The sequence below is a fragment of the Nelusetta ayraudi genome, unplaced genomic scaffold, assembly GCF_046127955.1.
Source record: "Nelusetta ayraudi isolate G7.1 ecotype Tasmania unplaced genomic scaffold, CSIRO-AGI_Nayr_v1 ptg000006l, whole genome shotgun sequence".
Classification (NCBI taxonomy): Eukaryota; Metazoa; Chordata; class Actinopteri; order Tetraodontiformes; family Monacanthidae; genus Nelusetta; species Nelusetta ayraudi.
The window spans coordinates 538,020-559,235 of record NW_027466056.1 but is presented as its reverse complement, the minus strand read 5'-3'; the positions used below and the strand labels follow the sequence as shown (position 1 = coordinate 559,235).

The 21,216-nt window shown below is 43.9% G+C and overlaps 2 protein-coding genes across 3 annotated transcripts; both read left to right on the top strand.

Moving 5' to 3' along the window:
* The first annotated feature begins 5,461 nt into the window (after positions 1–5,461).
* Positions 5,462–13,640, top strand: nptxrb (neuronal pentraxin receptor b). Of its 2 annotated transcripts, XM_076013021.1 has the most exons (6): positions 5,462–5,548; positions 5,943–6,750; positions 8,561–8,960; positions 10,512–10,753; positions 11,848–12,027; positions 13,378–13,640. In XM_076013021.1, exons 2-6 carry the CDS (start codon positions 5,944–5,946, stop codon positions 13,621–13,623), a joined length of 1,875 nt encoding a protein of 624 aa, XP_075869136.1. In that variant the 5' UTR covers positions 5,462–5,548; position 5,943; the 3' UTR covers positions 13,624–13,640. The 2 variants fall into 2 exon arrangements, with proteins under 2 accessions (XP_075869136.1, XP_075869128.1); XM_076013013.1 differs by lacking the exon at positions 5,462–5,548 and having other exon boundaries at positions 5,917–6,750.
* A 3,151-nt stretch (positions 13,641–16,791) lies between these two features.
* Positions 16,792–20,215, top strand: LOC142879622 (dynein axonemal light chain 4). The gene is made up of 4 exons (XM_076013006.1): positions 16,792–16,968; positions 17,950–18,029; positions 19,263–19,346; positions 20,049–20,215. The coding sequence occupies exons 2-4, from the start codon at positions 17,958–17,960 to the stop codon at positions 20,211–20,213; spliced, it is 321 nt and encodes a 106-aa protein (XP_075869121.1). The 5' UTR covers positions 16,792–16,968; positions 17,950–17,957; the 3' UTR covers positions 20,214–20,215.
* Positions 20,216–21,216: the final 1,001 nt, after the last annotated feature.

The window sequence follows — 21,216 nt, the reverse complement described above, 5'->3', positions numbered from 1 at the left end:
GGTAGGAATTTGGATGCGGGAGAATTGATCGCCAACTGTCGATACAGAGAGAGAGAGAGAGAGAGAGAGAGAGAAAAAAAAAAGAAAAAAGAAATGCCGGTTTTGCCATGCTAGCCCATATTTCTATTCAATAATGTTGTGTCCCCAATTCTGCTCAGTCACCCCCCCCAAAAAAAAGTTTTTTAATTCAAAAAAGAAAAAGAAAAAAAGAAAAGAAGTATTTGAATAGACATATTTTTTAAAAGATAAAAGTGTAAACGTTTTAAAAAAGGATGCCCTGAACTGAACTGAAATCTTTATGTGACCACTTGCACATCATTGGCTCTTTGAAGTAGACTTGGATAAAAAAAAACGGTGTTTGCATTGCATCACTGCTCTCATGTGGAGTTGTTTTTTTTTTTTTTTTGGGGGGGGGGGGGGGGGGGGGAATGATCAAATCAGATCACTGCCTGATGAAGTGGACGTCCAGTTGGTCCAACGATCAATAAGTTGGATGTTTTTTTTTTGTTTTTTTAGCGCACAACACTTTCTGCTCACATATTGCATCAATACACCGGTTGTAAATGCAGCAGTGCACTCGACTGCAGAGAAGGACGAGACGTTTTATTATTTCTTCGTCAAATTTTTCAGTCTCGTTTCCTCTTCTTTTCCTTTTTTTTCTTGATACAGTTTGAGTGAAGTAAGCAAGCGCACGAAAAAAAAAAACACAAGTTTGTCCAACACGGTTGTTCACCAAGACTTAAACTGGGAGCCTTGAACGCCAGGTCAAGGTGCAGGAAGTCTGAGGGTTGAAGGGAGCTTGAGGCTGAAGGTCCCCCCCCCCCAAACCAAACTATGGAAGTGTGTGTGTTGCTGGTAGTTTGTTTGTAGGTGGTGGTTGCCATATCTGTAGAGGGTTTGACTAGACTTTAACTTGGAGCAAGGTGGATTTGCACAGTGCTGCGGTTCATTTGGACGTTCGGCAGTCAGACCCGGTTGGTTGTTGTCGTCGCTCGAGATTCTCGAAGCTTGAAGATTCGGCAGTTTTTGGGTTTTCCTACCCGTCGATGTTTTAACGACACTCCTTTTCACCAAGCACTCTTCTCAAGGAGGACGCGTATGAGCTCGTCAGTACCTCGCTGTACGTTTCGGTGTCTTCAGAAGTGAAGGATCAGTCCAATCACACCCGACCGTTGTGGAGGAGCGCCGTGACGTCTCTCAGTTGTGTTGTTGTTGTTGTTGTTGTTGTTAAACAGAACAGCAATGATAACCCTCAGACTTTAAGTTCAGCGCTGCATGCAGTAGGAACCCTGTTGCCCGACATTCTGTTAATGCATGCTTTGCTATTACTTATTGATGGAGCATTAAAAAGAGGATGGGTCTCCCGGTCAACTGAAATGTTTTCTTCTCTAAGGTTCTGGGTTTCCTCTCGGCTGTGCGGTCTGGTTCAAAGGCTTTCCGACGCTGTTTTCATTTTTGTCTCAAGTTTTTTTTTTTTCTCTTTCTCTTGGTTCCTGTTTTGGACCCGTCATTTAAACTGGATGAGTGACATAGTTAAAAAAAAATGGTACTGAGGTGAGGGAATTAAAACATCCTCCTTGCTGTACCGCTAAACAACGTATCATACTTTGTCTTGGTGATGAGTGCATTTCTTAAATTTACTCTACTCACCAAAAAAAGTTGAGGATGTTCAACCTTTAAGGTGAAAATGATGGAAAATGTAAAAAAAAAAAAAAAAAAAAAAAACCCTTCTGCCGCCGTAACGCGTCATCAGAACCAGGCCGTTTACGTAGAAGCAGACAGTTGCAACGTTGTAGTCTCAAACAATGCATTGAAACTAAAGGCTCAGCATGGATATATCCACGAGGTGGGTATAGCAGAACATTTCCAACGTCGTTGTCCTTTCTGAGGCCTCACCTTTCTCACCGCATGGCGAACGAAGAGGAGTGTTTCCAAACAAACTGTCTCTGAAAGACGGAACATTGGGTTCGCGATTCGTGAATCAGACGGCGGTTGTTGGAAGACAGCGCGTCACGCTATAATGAATACACTGTAGTTGTTCAAAGGTTTAGACGAAGGTCCAACCGACTCCGCTTGCTTTAGGCACCATCTTAAAAAGCTCCATCCGAAAACGCTCCACACCTTCTTTTTTCTTTTTTTTTTTTGGGTGCGGTGAATCTCCAACTCCTGCCTGAGCTTCACTCGCTCCTTTTTCTTCGTGTCGTTGGATTTTTGTTTGTTTTTCACGGTAGGAGAACACGGTTTGTGTGTCCACGCAGTAGTAGTAGCATCAGCGTGTCTCCAGTTTGGTCTGATATCTGTGAAGTCATTTCAATTCCTCCTCAATTATAATTCAGTAGACCTTCAGTAGATGTTTCAATGCTTGGCAGGGCCGACGGTGCACTGTACATGTCTGCTGTACTGTAAATGTCTGTTACACGAGTTCAAACTTTTCAACTGGCAAGCTTCCACCCACGTGTGTTCTATGCCTTACACCTGCTGAACTCCTGGTAGCAGGCACCTGGGTTAGGGTTAGGGTTAGGGGTACCCACCTTCTTTTACTTGGACTTCTCCTTTCTTGTGATTATTTTTTTTCTCCTTTATTTTTATTTTTATTTTTTTTTAACCTATTTTGTGTAAAAACATTAAACTTATATTCTCTCCAAAATCTTTGCACGACTGACACCAAACGTGCTGCAGAGCATCTTCGGACTAACCTGCGCACCTGGTCCACACTCATTTCTGGATATACCAAAAGTGAGTGTTGGGACCATGCGCAGGATAGTCCAAAAAAAGAAAAAAAAAAAAAAGAAGAAAAGCCGAGCCCCTACAGTGTATGTAAAGTAGTTTGACCAATACTTTCTGAGTGTTCATGATGAAAAGAAATGACAAACATTTCTGGAGTCATGGTCGAGGATGTGCCAATATCACAATCTTATATGCCCAGAAGAGCTGAATATTTTTTTTTTTTTTTTTTTTGCATTTTGTGGCATCTGTTTTTCACTGAGGGACCTACAGTCAATCGTCGTCGTAAAGAAATGCCGAACGTCATCACGCTGTCTCGATGCAACATGTTTTTTTGTTTGTTTTTTTTCCTTCAGATTTTTGACTTTAACCTTTTTAACAGCTGTGCAATTTGCCTTTCCTTGCATAGACTGAGTCGCAGTGGAAGCCATATACTGAAGTTTGGTAATTAGCACTAACGTATAATCCAATGATCAGACATTGTGCTATGTGGAGTCGAGGCTACTCGAGCAGTTCTGATCCTGGCAGCTTTGTTGAAAGACTTTACCTTAAGCTACACTTCCCCCCCGTTTCCTCTTTCTGGCCGTCAACCTCTTTTTCTGCTTGTTGCTCAGTCAGTTCTGACGTCGCCTGCTCCCGGCCACTGCGGTGCAGCTGTTTTTCTTTTTTGTTTTTTTAGTTTGTTTTTTTAGAAAGGGTAAAATTAAGCCCTTACAAAAATATTGTAGGTCTTTTTTTTTTTTTTTTAGTATAGTCCTGATTATGTCCATGAAATTAATTTAAAAAATAAAAATAAAAGATTCCTCTCACAAGGGATGGATATGATTTTGAATATGTTTCTTTCATGTACTTTATCTTGAATATCTATGTGGTGCATAGATGTAATATGCAGTTTGTACACGTGTGAGGTTACGCTGCAGTGTTATAAACAGTTTCATGCAATGTTTGCAATTTTTTTTTTTGGTTTTGTTCTATCAGGTAGAACAACTGAACTTAGTGGCCTGATGTCCAACTAAATAGGGCTCTTGATTTTTGTTATTTTTGCTTTTACAGCCTTTTCCAAATTCGAATTGCTCCGTGTTTAGTAATGTAATGTGATTGAAGTGCTAGATTCACGTGGCACTGATTGGAAATAAAGAAGCATTGTTTCAGTATATTGATGGAAGCGCTCGGCAAATTTGTGCATTTTAAGCATCGTTTCATTTGTACTGTATTTTATAACTTTTTTTTTTTTTTTTTTTTAAAACAACCAATATGCATAATTATGAGATGTTTATTTGAATGTTATTTTTGACTTATCCAGTGGGCTTTGATCTGAAGGAAAACCAACACATGACACTGTGTTGTGGCTTTAGTTTTGTCCCTTTTTTTCTTTTCTTTTTTTTGATTGATGCGAATATGAATTATGTACATTGTATTAATGCTTATAATGAGGACTTGGACGATGATGACGTTGGACTTCTGAAGCATGTTTTGCAAACCTTTATTGTACAGAATAATATTCGGTGTCATGTTACATGTTGCTGCTTTTGTGTGTGTGTGTTTTTTTTTCTTGGAAAAGGCTTTTTAATTAAAAGCAATTCATGAGTCATCTCTGCCGTCCTGTCGACCTTTTCAACCACTTCCAGAGCTCAACGCATGTCTCGTGTAAAGGGATGGAGTCACGAGGTGGAGGAGGAGTCATGAGATGCTCGGGTCGAACAGGAAGGAAATGGAGATCCACACGACACTGGTTGATAGTCAGAGGAAAATAAACTCGATGAAGTTGAAGAAAGAAAAAAAAGATGCCCGGCTGTTCCTTCAGGGATAAGCAAATCAAATTGAGAACAAAATATTTCTTTAGAGATTAATGTTTCGATCACAGCGATCTCGTTAATCTTCCAACTTTGTAAAAAAAAAATTAAAAAATTAAAAAATTCTCAGTTACGAAGGGCCTGATTTACTAAGATCCCAAATAAGGAGCGCTAGAATTGCATGCACATGCCTATATATATATTTTTTTGGTATTCGTTGTCGATTCGAGTGTTGCGGGTGATATACCAACACTTTGGGAGTGGCGACTGCAATGCAAACATGATATAGGTGCAGTAACCAGGTGGTGCACGCTATGTATCGGGACACTCAAATTTCTTTTTCAAAAAAAAAAAGTTTTTTGAAAAGAAATAAAAAAGGGTTAAAAAATAGTTGGCAAAGCAGCAAAAAATGTTAAACAAAATGAATGAAAGATCCCTCGCTGAAAGGAAATGTTGCTGTTCCATTTATGATTCATGTAGAAGCAAATTTGAATTGGAAAAAAAAAACACCTGGTCATTTTTTCTGCTTTTGTTTGTTTTGTTTTTTTTTTTTTTTTTAAATATGAAGTCTTGGTCTGGTCTCGATCTCCATTCTCTCTAGTAATAATAATAATAATAATAATAATAATAATAATAATAATAATAATAACAATAATAATAATAACTTATAATTACATAGCGCCTTTCAAGGAAACCCGTTTAGTGCAATCTTGACTAAAACGCTAGTACTTAGTATCGGTGTGTACTGCTAATACACACACACACACACACGCGCGCACGCACGCACGCACGCACGCACGCACGCGCGCATCCTTCACCTCTATAACTGCCGCACGTCCTCACCGTCGCCCCTCCTCTCCTCCTGGTTGCCATGGTGACGCGCGGACGAGAGCAGCTTAGCAACACCGGGACGTCAAGGGAGCGTCAGTGGTCCAGACAGCGCGGTGCCATCATTATCACACACACACACAGGAGAAGAAGAAAAGGAGGAATAGTCTCTCGGAAGAGCTTCTGCTCATAACAACCTCAGTGTAAGTAGAATTATTGTTGTTTCCCCCCCCCCATCACAATAATTGACTGGTGATTGTTATAGATAGACGGATATATTCCGTCCGTACAACCTAGAAAACAGACACACAGTATAGAACTGAGAGCGCAACTGTAGCACATTCACATGTAGCTCATCACATTCCTTTCATTGCTTTGATCATTTCGACGTTGTCAGGGTGTTTCATTTCTTTCTTTCTTTTTTATTATTATTATTATTATTATTATTATTATTATTATTATTATTATTATTATTATTTTTATTATTATTATTATTATTATTATTATTATTTTATTTTTTTTACAGCCCTCGCGCTTGTATCCACTTGTGAGCCCCCCCCTTCCCCCCCGGCCAATAATCGTCTCCATCGGCCTCAGTATGAAGTTCATGGTGGTGCTGGTGGGAGCGGGCAGCCTCGCCTTCCTCGGCGCCGTCATCTGCATCATCGCCAGCGTTTATCCGCGGAAGCGCGCCGCGCCTCTTGGCGAAAATGGCACCCTCACCCCGGACCTCCTGCTCCAGCCGCTGGAGCCGGGCGGCTCGTTCGCCCACGCCGGCCCGCTGGGCGCGCTGCACGGCTCCGACTCCTTCGGCGGAGGCCGGAACGGGCTCGACGGCCTCGGCCTGGAGGTCCCCACCTTGAACGAGCTCCACCTCGGCGAGGGGACGAACGGCGGCGGCGGCGGCGGCGCCAAGCAGTTCAGCTTCAGCCGCTTGATCTGCACGCCCGTCCCGCTGCCGGGAGAATGCAACGGCAAAGAGATGCGGCAGAGGCGGGAGCAGCATCAGCATCAACAGCAGCATCAGCATCAGCAGCAGCAGCAGCAGCAGCAGCAGCAGCAGGCGGACGAGTCGATGTACCGAGCCGCGGACGAAGACTGGTCTCAGCTGCGGATCACCGCCGAGGAGCTCCGGCAGATGGTCCTGCAGCAGAACGACCAGATTCTGATGGACCACCGCACCATCCGAGAGCTGACGGGCAAGCTGAGCGAGTGCGAGAGTGGCCTGGAGGGGGAGAGGAACGAGCCGGAGCGAAGCGTCGGCATCTGGAGCGGGAACCGCCGGGTGATGGCTGGGGACGACGTGAGCTCTGCTTCCGCCGCAGCGCAGCTCCAGACCGCCAAGGCCGTGGAGGAGCTGGCCAGGGCCATCATGGACCTCAAGGACCGCATCGAGAAGCTCGAGGTAAATGGAAGCTGACTTGGCGCAGGTGTTTCGCATTGAGGCAAACCATTCTGAACCACTGTGACTTGATTTTGTTTGTGTGTTTGTTTGTTTGTTTGTATGTCCCGTCCCCCCCCCCCACACACACACTTTTGGCTCCCAGTGGCTGCAGTGGGCAGCCATCTGAAAGTCAACATTTGCTATGTAGATAGATATATAGATATATAGATAGATAGATAGATAGATATACACTTTATTTATCTCTTTGGTGGAAATTCAGGTGTCACGCCACACATAAGACTGTTTCACAATAGACAATCAAATACGCAATGATAACAGCAGACTAACATGCAAACCAGTAAAAAACAAAAAACAAAACGGGCGACTGTCACAAGTTTCACTGCAATACAAACAGACTTTTAACAAAAGAGCAACATCATGCAGCTGGGATTGGCGTCGTGGTATTGGCGCGTACATTATTATTATTATTTTTTAAAAATGTGTATATATAGAACTGAGGTGATCCAAGTAATGGATCAGGCTTGTCACCGTTTTTACTTGTTTGGTCGCTCTTCCTTCCTGTCCTGTGCAGAATACACAAACAACGTACACACAGACTTCCTGTCCAAAGACCTTTACAGCAGTGCCTGAAAGCCTCATATGAGTTCCCTTCCTTCCCTTCCTTCCCTTCCTTCTCTTCCTTCCCCTCGCCTCTTTGTCTCTCTTCACCTCCGTTCATTTTCCTTTCTTTCTCAAGACACTGTCACCTCTGCTGTGTTTGCTCCTCCCCCATGTCTTCATGCACCTGTGTGAATTATTTTCAGCTGCTAGTTCCCCGCAGAGCACACACACACACACACACACACACACACAGACACAGACACAGACACACACACACACCCAGCAGCAGCACCGAGCCATAAATAAAAGATGAAGCTGGCCTGGTGAGAACATGTGGTGCTGCTTGTGGAGGGAGACAGTATGAGGTTTGTTTGTGAGGGTGTGTATGTGTGTGTGTGTGTGTGTGTGTGTGTGTGTGTGTGCGCACGTGTGTGAACTGGCACAGAGGTCAGCTCACAATGCACATGCAGGTACTCGCACCAGCTGCGTTTCCGTGGCAGTTTCACTTTCAAAATAAAAGCCATGTATTTATTTCTAAGATTTCGGCCATTTGCAGGTGTTTGCATTGAATGGTGTGAAGCGCACTGGCTGTAATTCTGGTGAACTCTGGGCCCTGCCAGACCCCACTGTGAGGAGGTACAAAAACATTTTGCGTTTTGGAGCATTTTCACTGCTCAGTGAACTGGTCACGTGATGTGAAAAAAGTGTTTCCATGACACTTTTGCGATATTCCTCTATGTTGATACGTGTGAAAAACCCTCCTCACGAGAGCCTTAAAACCTTTGAGTCACATTTGAGAGCTTTTTCCAAGGTTTTTCCAGTTTTCAGTGCCGTATTTAGGTTTTCTGCAATTCTGGTGTGAATGGAAACGCAGCTTCTGTTCCTCAGTACAACACCTGCTGGATCGCAAACCGTACTGCAGACAAACAGAGTTGAGTGACTCCACTGACAAACTGGGTTAATGATTTAGCTTTTGCACAACTCTTGTGGTGATGGAAATGCATCCACCCCTGCCTTTGCACAGTCAGTTAAAAGTTTGTCTTTTAAAGTGGTTGCCATTTTAACTAATAGACAAAGAAATCCTTTATCAGTTAATTTTATACTTGTTTATTGTCTGCCTTGATGTCTTCTGACCACCTTTTGTTTGATGAACTTTAACCAATTCCCATTCACAGCCTCCTAAAGATTTTTCTTTCCGTGACTGTTTCAGGCAGAAATAGGGCCTGGTGTCTTGAACCTCACTGACACGCCCACAGGCGCAGCTGCTAGCAGCAGCAGCAGCAGCAGCAGCAGCAGCAGCCGCATCCTAGATGGCAACACGGGAAAGGTTCCTGCTCGGCCCGCGGGGGGCAGCTCCTTGCAGCCTGGAGCAGCTTTCTCCGGGGGTCGGCGGCTCGTCTCGTCGCCCGTGTCCAAGCCTTCCTCCAAGGCCTCCCACGGGCGTGGCAAAGCCCCGTGGAGGGTGGAGGATCTGGAGGGGGAGCTGGAGAGGAAGATCAAGATGTTGGAGAAGGAGCGTCAAGCCATGAGGAAGGAGACGCAGGGTCAACACGAGAAGATCGACCACGGCCTCGACGTGGTCAGCCACCGTGTCACCGAGCTGGAGCACAGTGAGTGCCGGGGGTTGGGGGGTCAGGGGGTGTGGTGGTGGTGGTGGGGCGGGGGGGGTGGAGGTGGTGGGAGTGGTGGTGGAGTGAAGGCATCAGCAGGAGGCTGGATATGGAAACTGGTGTACAAAGGGGCCAAAGCAAGAGAAGGCTGGGATGAAACTTTACTGAGCCGTGTTGGTGAGCGAGGTCATCGTAACAGTAGAGAGCAAGGAGGAGATTAAAATTCATAATTCCCCCAAAAAAGATAGAGCTAGCTGGAGATAAAGCACCACTGGAGAAAGAAACCAGCAGGAAAAAGAAGCTTTGGATTGCAGGCTGAGCTGATTTGGGACTGTGAAAGTGCTGCACTTATCAAAGATTCATGGGGCTGACAGAGTGCTTGTGTCATATTGGTTGTGTGTTGAGCTTCTTCCAAGCAACTAATTTTTAAAATAAATAAATAAAATACAATTCCAAGAGGATGGAATGTGAAAAGGAAGTAGACGACCTCCTTAAATATTCAGGTTTTACTTCCTGCTTTTTGCAGCCTCTCTGTCGCCTTTCTCAAAAAGGCGCAATGAGTAGAAATCTGCCATGATTTATTGGTAAAAGCTTCATATACTTTCCACCAATATGTTTCAGCGTATAATTACTGTGAAATAAAAGCAGCTTGGTTTTCCAACCAACCTCCTGCAGCCACTTCCTGCTGCACTCAGGCTTGCAGAGTCTGCTGCACTGTGGAGCCTGACATTGTAACATTGGCTGAACATGACTTCAGCTTTTGTCAACTAGGCTGATTGAAATGTGCCTTTAGATTGCGAAGGACCACCGTAGTTCAGCGGCAAGCTCAGGAGAGGGCGTGCGTGAACGAGCGCTGCAATCTAAAATCCGGCCGCTATGTGACACAGTTTTACACACTGTTGGTTTAATGTGCCCTGTAGTTAGAAAGGTTCATCATTAAGCAAGAAGGTCGACGCTTTCCCTGTCTGCCTAAACCAGGGCGTCAAACCTGGACTTGGTCAACGTTGATATTTATTGAAAAACGATCTTCTTCCAGATAGAAGAGGGAAACTTTTCATAGGGACCCAAAGAAGCTTTGCTTCAACCTGGATATGGAGCAAGCAAAGCTCGATACTATGCAATAAATAACATAATATTGCACACATGCAAAATTGAATTTCAACAAAAAAAAGCTCGTCAAAATAAAATGTCAATTAAAATCTGGAAAAAGGCTCTTTTTTTATTTTCCCCGGACTAATTATAAATTTAAAAAATAAATAAAATAACAGTAAACCAATGAAGTCATCTTAATAATATCCTTCAATGATTGTCCTGGTCAAAATACCAGCAGAGCATTCTGGGATTTGTAGCGGAAACGTTCCATGTGCTGTGTAATAGCGGCGGCCCAGCAGCTCTATAGCAGTGATTTAATATTGCCTCACGGGCCCAATAGAATGACCCTGCGGACCAGATTTGGCCAGCGGGCCAGAGGTTGGACACCTACGGCCTGTGTAAGTGTCCCTCTGTCTGTCTGCGTGCGTCTCACTGTGTGTTCTGTGTGTTGTTCTGAAGCCTTCACAGAGCCCTCCTTCCCCGAGGGCTTCGTCCTGTCCTTCCCCATGCGCACCAACTACATGTACGGCCTGGTGAGGAAGGAGATCACAGAGATGTATGCGTTCACTGCCTGCTTATGGCTGAAAGCCAAGGAGGGGGGCATTGGGACCCCCTTCTCCTATTCGGTCCCTGGGCAGCCCAATGAGCTGGTGCTGCTGCAGGGGATCCACAACCCTGTGGAGCTGCTCATCAATGACAAGGTAGATGAAACTATTTGCTGGAATAAAAAAAAAAATAGACAGTACTACCCAGAACATGAGAACCTCCTAAGAAGGTTGTTGTATTTATGCCCATGTGTGAACTCTTCTGAGCCAACAACCCAACACAGACTTGTTAAAGGCTCAGGAGCCTTTTGCAGGGGTTTTGGATTCTTTGGACTCTTTGAAGGTACAAAACTGAAGCTTTTCCACAGTATTCTCATTTTCTGAGTTTGTGGGTTTGTGGTTTTATTAATAAGCTGAAAATCTTAATCAGCAAAGTTACAACAAGGAACTGCTTGAGAAGTCAATTTGCGTGGAATGGCTCAAGGAAATTTGTTGCTTTCATCTTTGATGTTAAACTGCCAAAATAAAACAACTTTTACTTTTACTTTTACTTTTACTACTCTAATTTTCCGGGTAGTACTGTATGTTGTGTATCCCTTTCGTATGTGTGTCATTTTTTCCCACTCTTGAAATAGAATGGCTTTATTAGATGTAACACAAACGTGGGCAAAAAAATTGTTGGTACGAAAGTGCGAAAAACTGACAATGGTAACTGAAATAGCTGGCAAAAAAAACCTGACAAAAGGCGCAATAAATAAATAATCACATGTTGCTTTTGAATTGTAGTTCAATAGAATCATTAAAAAAATAATAATAATAATGAAACTGGTCTGGACAAAAATGAGAGAAATGATTGAAAATGACCATGGAGACCAAACAGTAGGTTAAAATAAGATGTGTCCAGTAATTAGCATCACATGTGTCTTCAATAGTCACTGTGCTGTTTAGTACCATGGTGTGCACCACACTGAACATGGACCATGGACGGCATCAGAGGCCAATGTTTGAACTCAATGCAACCCTCTCTTGAAATTTGAATAAAAATATTAAAATATAATTTAATAATGATATATATAAATATGTTAATAACATGTTTAAGTACATCATCAGTTTGCCATGTCTTGAATTTGTCCTTGGCTACAGCGATGCGACCACTGAAAGGTGAAGCTGTCCACTGTGCTTGCATGCAGGAGACATGCGCAAGCAAAAGATAGAGAGAAAGAACCGTCTTTGCATCCTCTGGTCTGCAGGTGGCGCAGCTGCCTCTCTCCCTACCGCAGGACGAGTGGCAACACATCTGTGTGAGCTGGACCTTAAGGGACGGCGTGTGGAAGGCCTACCAGGGGGGCAAGCTGAAGGGTCGAGGAGAGGGACTGGCTGCATGGCATCCCATCAAACCAGGAGGAGTCCTCATACTGGGACAGGAGCAGGTGAGGCACACACCGGGGCTGTGTCTCAATCCAGGCTCTGCATCCTTGCAGTACGCATTTTGAAAGGAAGTTGCGTCACAGCACTGCGCGAAGGCTCCTCCCAATTCCCAAAAGTCCGAAGGACGCTCCAAATGCGTACTGGGAATGCGCCCTCGTTTTAGAAGACTTCCAAGGCTGCAGCGCTACTATCCTTCACCTCCTTCTGTATCCCAGGATGCTTTGCGTGCTGCTGCAAAGCATCCTGGGATCCTGGGAAGTCGGCTGAAATTAGCGCCATCTACTGACAAAGACACTTTGTTTAAATTTAAATATTGAAGTTTCTAACGAAGGGTTTTTACTTATTCGAGCGTCCAATGCCATCGTTAGATGGAGAACCAATGGTTAGCTTGATGCTATGAAAACGTCACTTCCAGGGTTGGCCAGCAGGAGGGAACGGCGGTGACGCAACCAGGAAATACGCCCAAGGCTAGACCGTCCTGGGTGGTTACCGGGGAGGCGGAGTTTGGGTTGGTCCTTCTGGGCCGGGTCCTTGGGAGGACGCTTCCTTCAGACGGAGGACGCTTCCTTCAGGGTGCAGACCCTGAATTGAGACACAGCCCGGGACCAGTCAATGAAATAATGGCTGACACTTTCAGTCCAGGGTGGGCAATTATTTTTGTCCGAGGGCCACGGAAGTTTTGCGACGGAGCTTTTGCAAATGAACACAGTTGGAAGTTGCATCGTTTCACCCCTACAGAAAACCACCTGGACTTGATTTTGATTCGAGAGAGAAACATTATGCAACCTTTATTAAATCAGCCCCCCCCGAGACAAAAGAACATCCCCGAGCTCATTCTGAAGCCTGTCCAATTACCCAGAGGACAAATAAGCTGAGAGCTTGAAGTCAAATGGTGCAGGATGCTGAGAACCAGCACTACATTAATCTCTGCTGATGAGTTCTGTTGTCTGGGGTGAGGTGACCACGGCCTAAATCCCCCCTGCATTCCCATCAAAAGGTCGCCCCGAATGGGATTCACAGGTTTTTAATCTTATTTCAGGAGAATCCTGAGAATCCTTCAGTGCGTTGGCGGAGCTTTTGCTGCCACAGTTGGACTTCTGTTTGTGTGTATGTGTGTGTGCGTGTGTGTGTGTGTGTGTGTGTGTGTGTGTGTGTGTGTGTGTGTGTGTGTGTGTGTGTGTCATCTGGGATCTCAGTCAGTCAGCCCGTTGACTTATAGACCAGTGGAACACAATTTTTCTGTCTTTCTGCCACCACCATCATCACCATCACCATCACCATCATCATCGTCATCATCATCATCACCACCATCATCATCACGCTCCTCTGCTTTTCCTCTTCTTCCACTCAAGGACACGCTGGGCGGCCACTTTGACGCCTCCCAGGCGCTGGTTGGGGAACTTTCTCAGTTCAACCTGTGGGACCGGCTGCTGAACTCGGCAGAGGTGGCCGCGCTGGCGGGCTGCAGCTTCTCAGCGCTCGGCAACATTGCCCCGTGGACTGATCACGACGTGGACGTCTACGGTGGTGCCACCAAGGAGTCCCTGGACCCCTGTCATGGGACTCATCGGTCCAACGCCGCCATCTCCAAGCAGTGAAGGCCGTCTTGGCAAGAAGCTAAGAAAACCCAGAATGTGTTTTAATTTTGTGAAATTTTGCTGACGCTTGTGAAACACTATGCTGTTATTTGCTTATGTTGGGAGGCTTGCTGCTGGACCGAACTGTAAAGTTTTCAAACTGTTGTCTGTTTTCCGTGCTGGTGTGAACACCTGTCGACACACAAACCCATGACAACCCAACCATGACAGACGCATCACTGGCTCACCTGGTTGTAGGTGAAGGTTCTCTTGGCTGTGCTGCACCTACGTTCAGACTGAGGGCTCTCAATAGTTCTAAAACAAAGAGACAATGGTGGAAGTCCAACAGTTCCCGGGACGTCTTGTGTTCTTTACATTGTGCCTGCAGTGATTGTGTCCCTCCGTACGACAAACTGGGCGACACTTTGTGACACACGTTTGATTTCCTCATTTGATGGAAAGCAAAAAAAGCGTTTGGTGAACCTGTAGAGTGATTGATTGTCGTGTAATTTTTAAGTTTTCTCCACTGCCGAAATTCTTTGTTTCAAAAAAACAGAAAAAAAAGGAAAACGAAACAAAAACAAAGCAAACTCTAAAATGTATATTGTGTCATTTTCCTCTGCTTGTGTTCCTCTGTGCCACAGTCGTACTGTAGCTGTACTGTCAGTCTGCCGTTCCCCAGTGGGAGCTCCGCACCTGCGAATCACCTTCCCATGCTCAAGCTCTGACAACTCTTTGTGACTTTGGTGAACTCGTGTTGTACCCCCTGAATGTAAGCCAGACGGAATGTAAATGTACCTGCATGAATTCCACAGCAGTTTCTGTCACCCACGAAGAAACACGTTGCGACAGTCGCACTCACTTGTTTGCTGACGCTCAGCTGTCGCCTCGGTGGATTGAAGTTTAGTAGGACGCTTGAAAGTAACTCTGTGGTGGATGTTTCATTCTTCACCAAAGCTGTTCAATAAAAAAAAAACACAATGTGGACAAAATAAACCATTGGATTGAAGTTGTGATTCATTTGCATTTTCTTTGGTTTTCTTGGTTTGTTTGAAACTGGAAGATTTAACACAGCGTCCATGAAGGGACCTTGGAACGCTTGTGAATAAAGTAAATAAAGTAACATTTCTGTCTTAAACAAGGCATGCAAAAGAAACAAAAGTCCATTTTGTAGCGGTTTGCTCAACAGAGCCCTTCCTGACGGAATACTGATATTAAATGAAGGCCTTTAAATATGAATTGATACTCTATAGAGTGAAAAAAAAGCTTTATTAACATAAAAAAAACAAGAGTTGTTTGGTAGGAGAAGGTTTGGTGGGAGGAAGTTGAAGAGCCGAATGACACAACTACACATCAGTGAAGCAGGTCTTATAGGCCCACAACTTTTCTTTTTCCCTTCTCCTCCATCCTATTGGCTCCCAGGTCCCCCCCCCCCCCCCTTCCCCCTCCCACACACACACACACGTGGCCCTGACTGACAATGGTGGTGAAAGAGGTGTGACGCAAAGAGGGAGAAAAGCGTCTGCACTGTTGGAGAGGGAAGAGATTCCGTGTCTTTGGATTTCTCTGCTTAGCTTCTTCTCTCTCTGGGAGGATCGAGACTGGCGTCATTTAAACTGAGTGTGCTTCAATCTGAATGCCTACAATTTCCCCACGATTCTCAATCTATATTTAAAAAAACAGCATAAAATGAATATGAACGTAATCAAATCGTAGCCCGCAGCTTTTGTGCTTTGATGAGAAACGACTCGTTGCTGCGTTGTTCCTTCCTGCGGCAATTAAAACTGTCCAACTCACTGTCAAACCACTGTGAAACCACACACATTCACTTCCACTCGACTTCATCGTCGACTGATTGTTTTCCATGACTAAGACATTTGCACTCTCATGTTGAGAGCCTCTTGGCCTGTTCTTCTCTTTCATTTCAGTTATCGCATGCTGCTATTTTATTTGCATGCACTGTGTACAGAATGGTGTTGGTTGAACGGAGCTCTGGCAGGAACAGAATTTCCCTCACAGCATTTCTGATTCTGATAGTAATAGACTGCTCCTTCCCAAGTGTCGGACCAACAGGCTCAAGAAGTCCTTTGTCCATCACGCCATCACTCTCTACAACTCCTCACTTGGGGGGAGGAGGAGGACATAGAGTGCTGAGGGTAGTGGTAGGGAAGGGAGGTGGCCATTATTATGTATATGTATATTAGTAATTATTTATTATTTTATACCTGTGTGCCGCTATTGTGTGCCGCTATTTTATTTTATTTTTTATTTATCTGTGTGCTGCTATTTCTTTGAATCTGTGTGCTTAAATTTCTTTTTCCATTGGTGTGTGCTACTACTGCTGCTGGAAGTGTTAATTTCCCTGAGGGAGTCATCCCAAAGGGATCAATAAAGTCTCTATCTATCTATCTGTCACAGTACGAATGTGGTTTACATTGCAAATCAGGCTACACTTGTTTCTATGTTTTGATTCATAACAATCAATCAAAGCAAAAAGGCATCCGATGCCATTGAATCAGATTATTATTATTATTATTATTATTATTATTATTATTATTATTATTATTATTATTATTACTGTTGTTGTTACTAATCTTGTTGGTTTAGTATCAGCTAGAATCTCTGTATTCTCCCACTTCCCATCCTAGGTACATCCAGTGTGGCAGTAACCATAAACTTTGGTTTTGGTGCATTTTCATGTTCATTTAAATTTTTAATTTATTTATTTTTCCTATTTTTTGTTTGTTTTTATGCTATTATTATCTTTTTCTTGAGCACGATAAGTTTGGAGAAGTCCAGTACTTCTTCCTACTCCTTTCGAGCATATTTAAGTTGTGTTAATTTGTTTTTGATGTTGTTGTTGTTGTTTTCTTTGAGTATTAGGCTTCCTTTTTTCTTTTTTTTTCTTGCCCCCCCTTATTTTTCTCCAGCGACCTACGTCACGGATTCCCATTCCTTCGGGCTTCTTCGGAAAGAATCGTGAGATGAAGGCGACATCCGGAGATCAAAGAGAAAAGTCTTAAAGGAGGAGGGGAAGAGTCGCCAGCAGTTCAACGCATGCATCTTGTGCTTCCTGTCGTATTGTTTTGTACGCAGTTCGCGCGACGCATACTTCATCTGTCGGGTGTTATTATTATTATTTTTTATTTATTTATTTATTTATTTATTTATTTTTTATAGGGGATGATAAACTGGGGCGTCACTCCAGTGAGTGAAAGACTGTGAACCAATGAGAGCGCAGCCCAGGTGGGCGGGGGTTTCCATGCAGCAGACATCACTTGTTTAAAATGTCGCCCTAACAACCGGGACTCGAAGAAGGAGAACTTTTCGCAGGGCAGGAAAAAAAAAAAATTAAAAATAATCCAAGTAAGTGCGGGCGCGCGTGCCCATTCGTTCCCGGCGTGTTTTGAAGCACGAGGTCACATTTTCAGCTCGACGTCATAGTCCGATTTGAGTGACGCCTCGTCGCTTTAGACAGCGCAAAAACATCGATGTGTACCATCAGCTGTTGGCTAGTAAACAGGCTAGGCTAGCTGGCTAGGCTAGCCATCCGAAGCGCTTTCACCAGCCGCGTGATTAACGGGATTCATCCGCGTTGCCTTCGCACATGTACTCGGCCTCACAGTCTGTGAACTCCGGAAGAAGGACGGCAGTCTTGTACGCGTATCAGCCTATAGTGTTTGTGGTTAGCACCGGCTAATAGACGTCGCCCTCAATGTTAGCAGCAGACATAGCTTTGTTAACTGTGTTGCGTCCCCACTGGTTCCCATTTAACCGAATCCCTATTCCGAACAGCGGCAGATGTGCTGCGTGACGCCGTCAGCAGATTCGACACAAATTCACCAACATGCACGGCATATTAACATGTTTAATTCATGTTTTCTTTGTTTTATTAATTTTTTTATTATTTAAATGCCACTAGTACGTTGTACTGATTTACAGAAGCATATTCGCTGGGGGTAAATGTGGACTGGGACTTGGAAAAACGCCGGTAATTTGTTGTACATGTTTGTGAAATCGTGTCGAATCTGCCACCATGGTACTGGAGAGAGTATCGAGAGCAGATCAAGACGTTTGGAGTTTGAGACCAAAGACTTTATATAGCAAAGAAAAATTAATTTTAAAAAAAAATGACCTGTATTTTTTTTCTTCTTCTTTAAATCAAGTTTGCTTCTAAATGGAGCCGCAAACATCTCTTTTCAGCAAGGTGTCTCTCATGATGTTGAGACCCAAGACCAATCTCCATCACTACAACACTACCTGCTCAGCACTGTCATTGCCTGCCTGCTATCTCTGACTGTTATAACCAGAGGGTTTTGTGGACGCGTGTGCTCTTCCTCCCTGCAGGCAGCGGGATGGCTGCCACTGGCGAGGGGAAGAAAGAGGAGGCCGAGTATAAGAGACTGCACAGTTTCCCTCTGATCAGGGTACGTCAGTGCCACGGTTCAAGCACGTTCACACTGCCAGGCAGTCAACAGTCTGGACACACCTGTAGCTTCCTTATCTTGACCGCTCTCTACACTGTAGATACACTGAAGACATCAAATGTACGAGCGAGATCTGTGGATTCATTCGGCAAAAGAAAAAAAAAAGACCTAAATATGTTATGTTGCATATATTTTATATGGAGGGCGGCTGTTCTAGATCATTTAAAATATAAAACTTGTTTGAGTTATTTTGCACTTTTTTTTTCGTTTCATACATATTCCAGATGTGTTCATTCATAGTTTTGATGCCTTGAGTGACAATCTACAATGTCAATAGTCATGAAAATGAAAGAAAAACCATTCAATCAGAAGTATGTGGCCAAGCTTTTGACTTGTAGTGTATGTGTGTATATCCAGGTACTACCCAGAAAATGAGAATATCCTGAAAAGGTTGTTGTATTTCTGCAATTCAACTTAAAAGGTGAATGAGACATATTATATAAAGGAATAATATGCAAATCAATATATTTCAAGTTTTTATTTCTTTGCATTTTGCTGATCAGGTCTTGCAGCTTAAAAAAAACAAAACCTCAAATTTTATAATAATTTTCTGAGTTTGTGGCTTTGTGGTTTTAATAAACTGACAATCTTAATCAGCAAAGTTACAACAAGGAACTGCTTGAGATGTCAATTTGCGTGGAATGGCTCAATAAAATGTGTTGTTTTCATCTTTGATGTTCAATTGCCAAAATAAAACAACTTTTACTTGATATTCAAATTTTTCTGGGTACTACCTGTATGTATATACATCGTCTTGTGTTGCAAACCATCGTGTGTTGCATTCATTATGTATGAAAAGTGCTATATAAATAGTAATAAAGTTTGATTTATTTATTTATTGATATAAGTTAGTATAAATGTAGTTGAAACCTTAAATTCATGTGGAGCACAGTGCTTGAATTTCCTTCGGCATTAATAAAGTATCAATCAATCAATCAATCAATCAACGTGCCTGTTTATCACTCAGGGTGATAATGTGTTTGCCACGACTTCTGTGTATTTAGATTTCCCATCAAAAAAAAAAAAAAAAAGATCCTCATCCACGTCAACTCACACACGCAACGAGGGAATTAAAGTGTTGCGAGTGCTTCTGGACACCTTTGGCTGTGATTTTTTTGGTGCTTTTCTAAATGAAATTCATTGATGAAAGTGACGGCCGTGTTTCTGTCTCAGCACACTGACATGCCGGAGGAGATGCGGGTGGAGACCATGGAGCTCTGCGTCACCGCCTGTGAGAAATTTGCCACCAACAACGAAGTGAGTGCAGTTTGTGACGGTCAGACTTTGTTGTTGGTTTAGCTGCTTGAATTGTGGTGATTCAATTTCCAATGACGACGATGATGCATGATAATGATAATGATAATGATAATGAGCCCTGCAAAGCACCTATGATGGGGATGGGCCTATGTTGCATGGCTTGTTCATTGGGAGAAACTCCTGGAAATCAAGTGGGACAACACAAGTAAAGCCAAACTGCCGCGTGAACAAAAACAAAACGTCTCGTCCGCTGACGTGAAAGTGTTTCCATGACACTTCCAGCGTCATTCCTCAAGATGGAAGCGTCTGGGAAAACTTCCTCATGAGAGCGGCAAAACCTTTGAGTCATATTTGAGAGGTTTTTTCCAGCTTCAGCCGTTTCCATCACCAGTTTTTTTTCATGGCCATATGTAGAGGTGATGGAAACTACAGCTATATTGGGACAAACAACCATTCACACTCTCACACACACACACACACCCACGGACCATTTAGAGTTTCCACTTCACCTCTCATGCATGTTGTTGGGAGTGTGGGAGGACGCTGGAGAACCTGGAGAGAAGCCAGCAGACGCAGGGAGAACATGCAGACTCCCACACAGAGAGTCCCCAAGGCCCGGAGTCCAACCCACGACCTTCTGCGGCGCTGACCACCGCGCCACCTCGTCGCCTTATTTTTAAACTTGCTGTTGTTTTTCCCCAGAGTGCCGCAAAGATGATCAAAGAATCCATGGACAAGAAGTTTGGAAGCTCCTGGCACGTCGTCATCGGCGAAGGCTTCGGCTTCGAGGTCACGCATGAAGTGAAGAACCTGCTGTACATGTTCTTCGGAGGGAGTTTGGCTGTGTGTGTGTGGAAGTGCTCGTAGGACCTGGTCCCCCCCCCGCCCCACTCCTCGAGTCTTCTCACCTGGTCTCCCAGCTGGGGCTGAACATTGGCTGCCAGCTTCACGCTGGTCACACCTGCTGCTTGGCAGGGTTTTCTTCTGCACACTGGGGGGGTTTGGGGGGGGACTGGCACTGGACTGGGCTGAGTTCCACCTGCTGCAGCTCCACTGGCTCCACTGGCTCCACTGGCTCCACCTGGCATCACCTTCCTGTCTCCTCAGTTCACTCTCGGCCGTCTGCCCTTCTTTCCTGACTCGTGGTCCTACACATTTGTGAGTGCATGTGCAAAATCCAGAAGCTCAAGTGGACCAGTACCACAGCCAGCCAGGGTCTCCACAGTCCTTTCTCCTCTTTCCTCTTCAGGGAGCGTGTTTGTGTACGTCAGAGACACTCAGTCAGTGTGTGTGTGCCGGACACACACACACTTTTATGGAAAATACTCCGTCTTCATCGACATAATTTTCTGTGCCGCTGCACACTGTCCATATCATTTGTAACTTGTCGAAAACAATCTCGACAACACGGCTCTTTCGATAAAGTTTTTTTGTTTCTTCTTTTTTTTGTTTCTTTTTTTTTACATTTTTATGCGTAAATATCTTTATGCAACCTGAGAAGCTTGTTTTTCTAGACGAGCATTTCGTACAACTTTTGCCTAAACCTACTTGTAATTTTTTAATAATCACAAAGAATATCTCCGCGACCGGTGGTATTAACCAATCTGATTGTTTTGGTCTCAATAACCATTGAAATAATTCTGTGAATGGATATTTTTTTGTGACTTGATTATTCAATAAACTCTGAAATGTGTTAGGTGGTCGTTGTTATTTGACGAGTAAACTGTGTATCCAAATTCTGGGGCAAAGTAAAGACCAGGTGTCATCGCTATAATGATTTAAGATCTGAATAATTTCATCAGTTTCAGCTGAATTTCCCATTGTCCTGTTTATTGAGAAGGCTCCAGAACACTTAATTATCACAGTTGGA

Excerpts from the sequence above, each read along its gene's own strand:
- LOC142879622 (XM_076013006.1), top strand. The coding sequence starts at position 17,958 with ATGGCTGCCACTGGCGAGGGGAAGAAAGAGGAGGCCGAGTATAAGAGA. Across the intron at positions 18,030-19,262 it reads ACAGTTTCCCTCTGATCAGG|CACACTGACATGCCGGAGGA; the intron begins GTACGTCAGTGC and ends TTTCTGTCTCAG. Across the intron at positions 19,347-20,048 it reads AATTTGCCACCAACAACGAA|AGTGCCGCAAAGATGATCAA; the intron begins GTGAGTGCAGTT and ends GTTTTTCCCCAG.
- nptxrb (XM_076013021.1), top strand. The coding sequence starts at position 5,944 with ATGAAGTTCATGGTGGTGCTGGTGGGAGCGGGCAGCCTCGCCTTCCTC. Across the intron at positions 8,961-10,511 it reads TGTCACCGAGCTGGAGCACA|CCTTCACAGAGCCCTCCTTC; the intron begins GTGAGTGCCGGG and ends GTTGTTCTGAAG. Across the intron at positions 12,028-13,377 it reads TCATACTGGGACAGGAGCAG|GACACGCTGGGCGGCCACTT; the intron begins GTGAGGCACACA and ends CTTCCACTCAAG.